General features: G+C 35.7%; 1 protein-coding gene and 1 pseudogene across 1 annotated transcript; both read right to left on the bottom strand.

Moving 5' to 3' along the window:
* Or8i14-ps1 (olfactory receptor family 8 subfamily I member 14, pseudogene 1) lies at nucleotides 1115-1959 on the bottom strand (annotated as a pseudogene).
* Nucleotides 7620-8570, bottom strand: Or4p18b (olfactory receptor family 4 subfamily P member 18B). The gene has a single exon (NM_001000630.1). The coding sequence runs from the start codon at nucleotides 8568-8570 to the stop codon at nucleotides 7620-7622; it is 951 nt and encodes a 316-aa protein (NP_001000630.1).
* Between the last annotated feature and the right edge of the window lie 2077 nt (nucleotides 8571-10647).

The raw sequence follows: 10647 nt of genomic DNA, 5'->3' as shown, positions 1-10647 counted from the left end.
AGCCATGGTGAGGAAGTAGGTTTCAACAATATTCACACAAACACGTAAAAATGATAAAAATAAATAAATCCTTAAAATTATATAGACATTCTCAATGGGAAGTTGTGTTGATGCTTTGAGTAAAAAATGTTAATAAGTTACACACTCTTTGATTATCACTGCCTCTGATGCAAAAGAACCTGTGAGAGCCATCAGTAAAACATCTGCACGTGCCTCAGCATATCCACACAGATGTCTCTATGTCTCTCTGTCTCTCCCCACCTTTCTCTCTCCCTCCCTCTCTCTCTCTCTCTCTCTCTCTCTCTCTCTCTCTCTCTCACACACACACACACACACACACACATACACACACACACACACACACACACACACGTACATATTTTAACTCCTTTAAAAAATATTTCAAACTACCTGATACTAAATCAAATCAATGAAAACAACTAGTTACTGACAGGTCATAACTAACTTCCTCTGGAAGAAACAGCATTCTCTAACCTGTTTTTCTAGAGGTATCCAGTGAGAATATGAACATTCCAAGTTCCATAGAGAAAATGAAATATAATTATAAGTTTATAGAAAGGTGTGTATTGTTTCTGTGATGCATTTACTTCCAAAAGAAGGATTAGATTTCTCTATCTTAAAAATGTAAAATGTGCTCATTCAAGCCTTGAGATTTACCCTTAGATTCTATAATGTGATCTTACCTCTTAAATAATGAAATATATGGTGTAGGAATGATTTTAAAATGTTACCTTCCACCTTTTGGGTTAGCAAATAACTTTCAGTGATTTTTCAAAAAGAAAATTTGTTTTATTAGTTAATTATATGTTAGTTATACTTAATTTTTAAGAAAAAATAACAAAATAGTATTTCTAAATTAAATGCTATTTCCTAGGAGTGAATTTTTATTTATTAATTTTTTATTTGTTTACATTTTAAATCTTATCCCTCTCTGTTTTCTCTCCATGAAGACCCCACCAATTCTCCCTCCCCATTGCCTCTAAAAGGGTGATCTTCTATCCAACCACCCACTGCTCCCCTCAGTTAACTAGTGGGAAAAATTGATATTTTAATAGTGTTTGGGTAGTTATAAATTTAAATAAATTTTATTGTCCACATCCATTCCACTAAAGACAGTGAAATACAGAAGATTGATAGCATAGTTTCTAGCTATTTAAATACATGTACAAATTTCTATTTTAAAGCCACACACCCTAATTTGTATAGGTAAATAAAATCTTTACTGCGCTTTTCATCTCTGCATTTCTCAGCTTGTAAATTGGTAGATTGACATAGGTTTAGTTATGGTATAAAACATTGCAATATAATATTTTCAGGGAAAACGGTAGCAGGTCTAACTTAGGGAAAGATAGAGATCCAAAGACTAAAACTATTAGGGGTATTAGAATGCCACATGTAGCCAGGGCTTTTCTTCTTCCTTCTGCTACGTGTGTTCTTAACATGAATAAAATAATGACATAAGAAGCAAACAAAACCATAAGAGCCACTAACGTGATTATTCCTGAATTGGCCAGAACAAGGAGACCATTCCTGTAGGTGTAAGTACAGAAAACTTTGAATAGATTTCACAGAAGTAGTGCTCAATTTGGGGTGACAAAAGGGCAACAGTATTACAATAGAAAACTGAGGAAAGAAGTGGGCTGCTCCACCAGCAAGTTGCTAATATTAGAAGTGGCATTTTGTCCTGCTAATGACGACCATGCTGTGGAGAGCCCTGCAGAAGAACACACAGCAGTCACAGAAGATCCTGCCAAGATTAAGATTTCAATTATTCAAAGAAATGCGTAGCAAAGACCTATAGCATACAGTTAGGATGGGAGATGACTTTTTTTCGCTACCAGCAGGTTGCCAGTGAATTTTGGAGTCACACAAGAGGCAAAGTATACTTCTATAAAAGTTAATTCATTGAGTAAAGAGTACACTGGCAGATAAAAAAGAGGCTACATCAAATACAGATAAGAAATGCAATTTTTCCTACCTAAAGAGGCATAGAACAGACGGAGAAAAGAATAAAACAAAATACCTGTATGCCATGGTCATTAAAAAGTCCAAGCAGAATGAATTCTGAGACATTCCTGTGTTTCTCCATCTATTTCCATATCTCATATATATTTAGAAGCAAAAATTTAAACGTCTGAAAATTAAAGAAACAAAATCTCCATAAATTGAGCAAGTAAACGACTATGTAAACTGAATGACAAACGTAAGAAAAATGAATTGATGCAATACAAAAATAGCGTTAATCATCTCTGCTGTACAGTAACTCTAATATGTTAATCACTTTATCTCTTGTATAGAAGTCTACTGAATGATGATTCTGCAGTGAAAAACCTATATTGTTCTCAACATTCTCAAACATAAAAAATAATTTACCATATTTTAAAGGTGACTCTGTTCACAACGAATAAATATAGCTATTAACAATGTTCAATAATAAGTTTAATTTAGGTAATATTAATTATTTTAACACATTAATAATAAATACAAATGTTTCATAAAAAGTTCAATTTAGGTAATATAAAATATTTAAATAGATTATTTATATGTGTGTTTTATCCATTGCTTTAACTTTTCTTCTTTTTGGTATGATTGGAAGAAATGTCCTAAATTATATGTTTACTCACAGATATTTATTTAAATCATCAACACAACTATTTAACACGTGAAAAATGATCACCATTCTCATGTTGTGTCATTATCATGAAGCAACATTAAAAAATGTCAATAAATAAAGAAATATTCACAATAAAAATTAAAATACAAAATAAAAATTTTAAAAAATAAGTACATTCATTGTCATTCAAATTTTACATGATAAAAATTATCTTATCGAAATGTACTTGATACTTGTTATGGAAATATCAAAAATATAAAGCCATAACAAAACCAATAAAAGCTTCAAAGCCGGGGTTGGGGATTTAGCTCAGTGGTAGAGCGCTTGCCTAGGAAGCGCAAGGCCTTGGGTTCAGTCCCCAGAACCAAAAAAAAAAAAAAAAAAAAAAAAAAAAAAAAAAAAAAGCTTCAAAGCCTGTACCACTCACATTATTTAGATCATGAAAACTAAGTTTTTATGGAACTAGAAAAGTGTCCAAAAGTGAGAAATCAAGTCTATTTAAATTTATCATTCAAATGCAAATTCATCAAACAAAAAGCAACACTGTGTCCCTGCCCTGATATCTATATTTCTGTAACCTACTTCATAGGTATTTATATTGTTGTTGCCATTTAAAAGCAAAAGTAGCCACTGTTTATGGAGTTCAGAAAGCTAACAGTGTCAAAACTAGAGGTTAATAAGTTTCTGTTACATTGACTAAGTTTGTTCTTGTCTTAATAAAAATAAAGCTGCTTCCTTTTTTGGAAAGGACTCTCTGCTTCTTTATGAGAAATGTCTTACCTATAATAACTTAAAAGAAGATAGTGAGGACATTACATGAATATAACTCTGGAGAGCTGGAGCCATGTTTTTCCAGGAATGCAAATAGAAAAAATCTTATCCTATTTCTCAGGTTCAAAAATTATAATCTGCGGCTACTAAATTCCATAGAATTTGGTGCTCTCCCTTTTTAGGTTTGTATCAATGATTCTGAACCTAGCATAGGAGTAATGAATTTTGAGCAGTATAAAGTATTTTGAATTCTCATCTGTGTGGAAAATAACATGAAAAGTAACAGCAGACCACACATTGGGTGTTCTGAATGTCCATGAGTTGTATCTTTTATAAACATATTGCTATAAAGAAATATATGAGGATTTTAAACATTCTATTTTAAACAATGTTTCTTCAGATTTAATAAAATATATATTTCTTAAGTTAAACATGCTTTAAATTAGGCATCTGCCCTTTGTATTGATAATCATAAATGTTTACTTCCCATATCTTTCAAATTTGTATTTTGCACACTAAGAGAATAATGCTATAAACATAGTCGGACAAGCGGTTTTTGTTGAGATTTGGTCTTTTGCTATGCATTATAATGTTAAATAGTGCTCCTGAAGGCCTGCTTGCTCCTAGGTATAAGAGAATCCCCATGTATACACTAATGTAGCTATGTAACCTTGCCCACCCACAAGTTATCCCTAATTGGTGAATAAAAGTGCCTACAGCCTATAACTGAGCAGAAGAGAAGTAGGTTATGTGGATTGAGGTCTAGAGGCAGGTAAGGGCAGGCACAAGATAAGGCAAGGCCTGTGATTGGGCAGTGAAAAAGAAAGGCGGAGACAGAGTTTTTGAAAGGAGAGAGATAAAGAAGAGGGGACAAAGAGATGGAGGGGGAGAAGGATGACCCACCCCTGTGTGGCTTTAACTAGCCACAGATAGCTATGAATATTGTATAAGGGATGAATTATTATAAGATAATATGTCTTATCTAGGTGAGCGGTTATATCAATATTAATTGGTTCTGGGTTATTGTGTGGATGCTTTGTGGAGTGAGAATTTACTGATATAAAGCTGATTGATAAGTTAAAAGCTTCTAGAGTTTTGATTTTTTAATTTTTTTTATTAGATATATTTCTTTACTTACATTTCAAACGTCATTTCCCTTCCCGGTTTCCTGTTCATAAGCCCCCATTCCCTCCCCTTCCCCTCCCAAATTTTAATGGGTTACTGGGAGTTTTGACTATAACCACTGGGGGCAGATGCTGAGAATGATAGCAGAGTCCACAGCAGAGAGCCATGAGGTAGACAGCTGCTGATGCGGTGAGCAATAGAGGTGGACAGACAGACAGGGCCAGAGAGTAGCAGGAGGCAGAATGACATGGTGTCTGCATCACATTTTTATTTACCACTACAAGGTGATGTTTTAGATTCCCAAGTTTGTGGTCAGAAGAAGAGGACCACAAGAGTGTAGGAGAGAAGGTGGAGAGAGGATGACATGGGGTAGGAAACTTGAAAATATGACACTCAATATGGAAATAAGGAAATCAATCTGGTGGTTCCTCAGAAAATTAGAAATAGTTCTACCTGAGGATGCAGCTATACCACTTCTGGGCATATACTCTAAAGATTCTCCAGAAGAACATATACTCTACTATGTTTGTGGAAGTCATATTCATAATCACCAGAATTTGAAAACAAACCAGATGTCCCTCAACTGAAGAAAGGATACAGACAATGTGGTTCATTTACACAATTAAATACTATTCAGCTACTAAAAACAAGGACATCAAAAACTTTGGAAGAAAATATGTGGAACTAGAAAATATCATCCTGACTAGGTTACCCAGATTCAAAAGTACATGCATAGTATATACTCACTGAGAAGTGGATATTAGCTGAAAAGTATAGAACACCCATGATATAACCCACAGACAATAAGAAGTTTAACAAGAAGCAAGGCCCAAGTGAGGATGCTTCAATCCCTCTTAGAAAGGGGAACAGAATTATCACTGGAAGCAGAGGGAGGGTGGGACCTGGATGGGAGAGTGGATGTGGAGAGAAGAGGGTGTCAGGATCAGGATGATGTGAGCCAGGAAACAAGCTGAGAGTGCCAAAAAAAGAAAAGAAAAGAAAAGAAAAGAAAAGAAAAGAAAAGAAAAGAAAAGAGAAGAAAAAAGGAAGGAAATATGTAGCTGCTGGGTGTGGTGGGCAGGGACAGTCTGTAGAAAAATCCCAGAAAAAATCTTACAACTTGGGATTTAAGAAGCTCTGGGTGAGCTTAGCGAAAACGCCCGACAGTGAGGAGATGGAAGCTGAAGAGGCCACTCTAGTAGATAGAGAGGGCTCCCAGGGCAGAGATGGGGTCACCAATCCATGTTCAAAATTTTTGACGCAGATTATTCCTGTCTAAAAGAAATACAAGTACAAAAATGGAGTAGAAGCTGAAGGAAAGGTCATCCAGTGACAGGTCCAACTGGGGATCCTTCTTATAGTCAGGCACCAAATCCTCACACTATTACTGATGCCAGATTGAAGTCTAGCATGACTGTCCTCTGAGAGGGTCTGCATGCACCTGACTGAGACGGATATACATACTTATAACCAACATTTGGACTGGGGGCGTGGACAGAAATGAAGGAGGTGAGGGGGATGGCAACACCGCAGGATGACCAAAATATGTCCACTAACCCAGACCCTTGGGAACTCCCAGCATTGAAACCACCAACCAAAGTGTATACATGGGCTGGTCCATGGTCCCTGGCACATTTGTAGCAGAGTAGTGCCTTGTCTAGCCTCAGGGGATCAGGATGCACCTAACCTTGTAGAGACTTGATGCCCCAATAAAGGGGGAAGGCCAGGGTGGGATGGGGGTGGGTCGGTGCACCCTCTCAGAGGCAAACAAGAGGGAAGATGGTTTGGAGAATGCTGTCTGGGTGAACCAGGATGCAGGACAACATTTGGAATATAAGTAAACAAAATAATCATTTTTTTTTAAATAAAGAAATGACTGGCGAAAGATCAGCAAACTCAACTGACCTGAATTCCTGAGATCTCTCAGACACTGAGCCAGGCGGTATACACCAGCTGATATGAGGTCCTGACACATATACAGCAGAGAACTGCCTGGTATGGCCTCAGTCATAGATGTTGCCCCTAACCCTCTAGAGAATTGAGGCCCAAGGGATGGGGTGGGGTTGGGTGGTAGGGACATCCTTTTAGAGACAGAGTGACATATGGGAAGGGGAGCAGTCAGGGGATACACCGGGAAGGGGATGAAGTCCAGACTGTAAAAAATGATTAAAGAATAAAAACAAAAATAATAAGAAGAACACAACATGGAACCATTGCTTTGGGGGCTAGCCTGCCCCTTGAGAGGATCATACAACCCATAAAGCTTGTCATGGTACTTGACACGTGGATTTCTGCTAAAATCTATGCATACAGGGCTGTCCTGTCACTGTGTATGGACTGCAGCTCATTTCTACTGTGTAAGGTTTAACTTGTGTAAACAGGAACTGACATAGCATATGGCAGGCCAGAAGTAGCTCCTTCTGGATACTTTTTAATGTGGTGGAGTCTGAGTCTTGGTACTTGCAAAGTAAAGGGGTTTATTATGCCATTTGCAAAGTTAGAGGCTCAGACAAGGTTAAGTTCACACTTCCTTGCCATCCCACACAGAGATTTTCTTCTACCTACTTTGGGGAAAACCTAATACAGAGATGTGAATATGCCAATCGAATACCTCACCTCCTTCATTGAGCTGCTTCTTTCTGTGTTAGACTAAGATGCCAGACCCTTGCATGTGTGTAAGTGGTTAATGATCAATACAGTATTTTGGGAGCACAGGTAATGGAAAGCCCTGATGTAGTATTCTTTTCAAAATGTCCACATGTTGCATGCATACATACATAACTACATACATACCTACATACACAAATATATATATGCATATTTATATATATGAAAGCTCAAAATATAACACACAAGTAACACTATAACATGTACTGTTGAATCTTATTAAAATATATTATTAGTAGTCACAAGTAATGAATATTAATATTAAATGTGATAGTAATCTTTAATCAAAGAGATAATATTTTCTATTAGTCTATGAGATTAACTATTTTTTATTATTATTGATTAAACATGAAATTTTATATCATCAAATGCTTTGAGATTTAGGAAGACAAACATCCCATTTCAGCTTTCTCATGCTTCTTTAACAGTAGATATCATAAGATTCTCTTTTAAATAAAAATAGCTTGTGGCACCAAACTTTTCTCAAGGCATTCTTCATCTCTGTGTTTCTCAGTGTGTAGATCAAAGGATTGAACATGGGAGCTAAGATGGTGTAGAAAAGAGCAAACACTTTATCTTCTGGATAAGTGGTTGCTGGTCGGATGTAAATAAATAGTACAGGCACAAAGAATAAGATTACAACAGTGACATGAGAACTGCATGTGGAAAGAGCTTTTCTGCGGCTCTCTGCAGGGTACGCCCTAATAGTGTATAATATGAAAGAGTAAGACCACATCAAGACTAAAAATGTGACCAGTCCCATCATGCCTGTATTGGCAACTACCAGAAGTCCAACTCTGCTTGTATTGGTGCAAGCAAGAGTCAGCAAAGGGTAAATATCACAGAAATAGTGATCCATCTCATTGTGGCCACAAAAGGGGAGGCTGATAGCAAGGAGGTTCTGGAAGAAAGAATGTATAAAAGCGCCAGCACAGCAAGCAGTGACCATGGCTTGACACCTCCCTCTACTCATGATGATGGTGTAGTGCAGTGGCTTGCAGATGGCCACATAGCGGTCATAGGCCATCGCTGTGAGTATGAGGATCTCAATCCCTCCAAAAAAGTGCATGGTAAAAAGCTGAAGCATGCAACTGGTATAAGAAATTATGTTCCTTTCTATGATGAGATCACTGAGAAACTTGGGTGTCACTGTGGAGGTATAGCAGAGGTCTGACAAAGCAAGGTAATTAAGAAAAAAATACATTGGTTGCTGAACTAGCTGGCTATATGTGATAGAAATCAAAATGAACATGTTTCCTCCCAAAATACTTATGTAACAAAACAAGAACAACGGAAAACATAGAGTTTTAATTTTCTTGTTCTGGGAAAGTCCTAACAGTATAAATTCAGTGATGTTATTGGTACTTTCCATATTCCAAAGAAATTACCAGTCAAGGGCATCATTAGCTGAAAGGAAATGACAGAGAAGGATTAGGAATACTTATTAATCATGGTATGAATCATAGTAAATATAATAACTAGTATAATATACTAATTTACCAAAGCATGTTCACATCATGTGTGTGTGTGTGTGTGTAGAGAGAGAGAGTGAGAGAGTGTATGTACATTTGTGTCTATTTCTAATTATATTCTACACAAAATTTTCATCATATTTCAATCATATTTCATCATGATTTCAATCATGTTTTAGTAAAAGTGCATAAAATTAAAAATCATACTAGAAGAAAGCATAATCAGATGTTCCATTACTTTATACAAGTGATTTTTGGGGGGGCATGATCTCCTTATCACTGTGTGATTTGCCCTTTTGGTAGCTTAGAATTGTGAGACTTAAAGTGAATGAAGAAGCACAAATAATATAATATAAAAATATAAGATAATATTGTTGTAGAATTGATATCTGGTGTGAAATTTTTACTTTTGATAGTGAAACATTTGGTTATTAAAGTGTGTGTGGTCATGGAAAGGCTTACAGGTGCCAAATACAATCCAGATCATGGCTTGAATAATATCATATACTTGTGAGTGTCATATGAAGCAGGACCAAGAACATCATATTATGTGAAGGTTAAGTAGTTGTACTATTTTAATTTCACAGATTAAAAATAGTAATCCTTAGACACTGAAGAGAGAAAAGAATGTTGTCACATTATTTTTGAACACTGGTAGACAGTGTTCAAAGCCATGAATAGTAAAAACAAAAGCCAAAAGTTTAATCATGTTTATGTGCATATTTAGAATTAAGAAAGTTCTGATTTTGTAGAAATAACTACATAAAATAAGCATCAGCCTGAATTTTTATACATCATGTAAAAAGTTTTTAGTCTCTATGTCTATTTTTTTAAACATTAAAAACCTAGTTCTTTTCATTGAACTCAAACATACTATGTACTGAACTCAGACTCTCTTGCATGATGAACAATTTATCTCCATGTGGCTTCATCTCTAGACCTGAGTCAAATAACTCAGGCCTGCTCATTATTCTTCCACCCTTAGGAAACTTCCCTAACCTTTGTATTATTGTCCAAGTCTGCATCTCCTCTGATTCCTGCATGATTCCACAAGTATTGTCATTAGCTCTTCTGTGACTCTTCAAGGCAGTTATTCAGACAAGCAACTGCTGTGTCTTTTATTCTTCCTATCATGTTTTGCTGCCATGGTAAATTTATTTCAGTGCATGACTTAAATACTGAGACAGAAGTTCTTGCCATAGTTTAATAGAAAATGAAATTAACCCCTGTCATGCTTACCCACTGTTTTTTAGTACAAGTATACCTACTTTCAATCTTCCATGACCACAAAGTGAAATTGGCTAGACTTCAATTGGTAACAAGCACTAGTAGATGATTTTGTCTTTCCAGATACAAATATATAGTGATTACACACTAGGTATTTAAAAAAAGATTACCAATGGTATATAAATATTTTAATCTAAAGATCACCTGTTTGATAAAAATATTATTTATGTATTTCTCATGGCAACAAGAGAAACGACAATAATAACTAGTATGTGATTACTTTTTATCTTTTATCCAGAATACAACCTCAAGTGTTCTATATCAAATATATCATTGATATTAGAAGAGCCGAAGATTCTTCTCTCTACTTTTCAAACTATAAACAGTTATTCTTTATAATGTAGATACACACATACTGAAGACTGTCAGGAGCCATAACAGGACATGCTAATAACTAGCAGGTGATCATTCTGAGATGGCCAGCCTTGGATTATATTATAATCTGCAAGTGGTTAGCCTTTATTAAGCAAGGTTGTAAGGGATTCACTTTAGGAAAGATTCCTTCTATTAAAATGTGATTCCTATTGTTATTATTAATTATATACAACAATAATTAAGTAATAGCACACCCCTTTGTATTGGATCTACAAAGATGTACTGTCTCATAGTGATGCTATATAGACAAATAGAAGACTTAAGTGGTTTATTTGTTCCTGATTTAACTTTGGTACCTGGTATCTGTCTAGAAAA

The sequence above is a fragment of the Rattus norvegicus genome, chromosome 3, assembly GCF_036323735.1.
Source record: "Rattus norvegicus strain BN/NHsdMcwi chromosome 3, GRCr8, whole genome shotgun sequence".
NCBI classification, from domain to species: Eukaryota; Metazoa; Chordata; class Mammalia; order Rodentia; family Muridae; genus Rattus; species Rattus norvegicus.
This window is presented reverse-complemented; position numbering and strand designations above follow the sequence as displayed.

Coding starts and splice junctions, on each gene's coding strand:
- Or4p18b (NM_001000630.1), bottom strand. CDS start 8,570: ATGGAAAGTACCAATAACATCACTGAATTTATACTGTTAGGACTTTCC.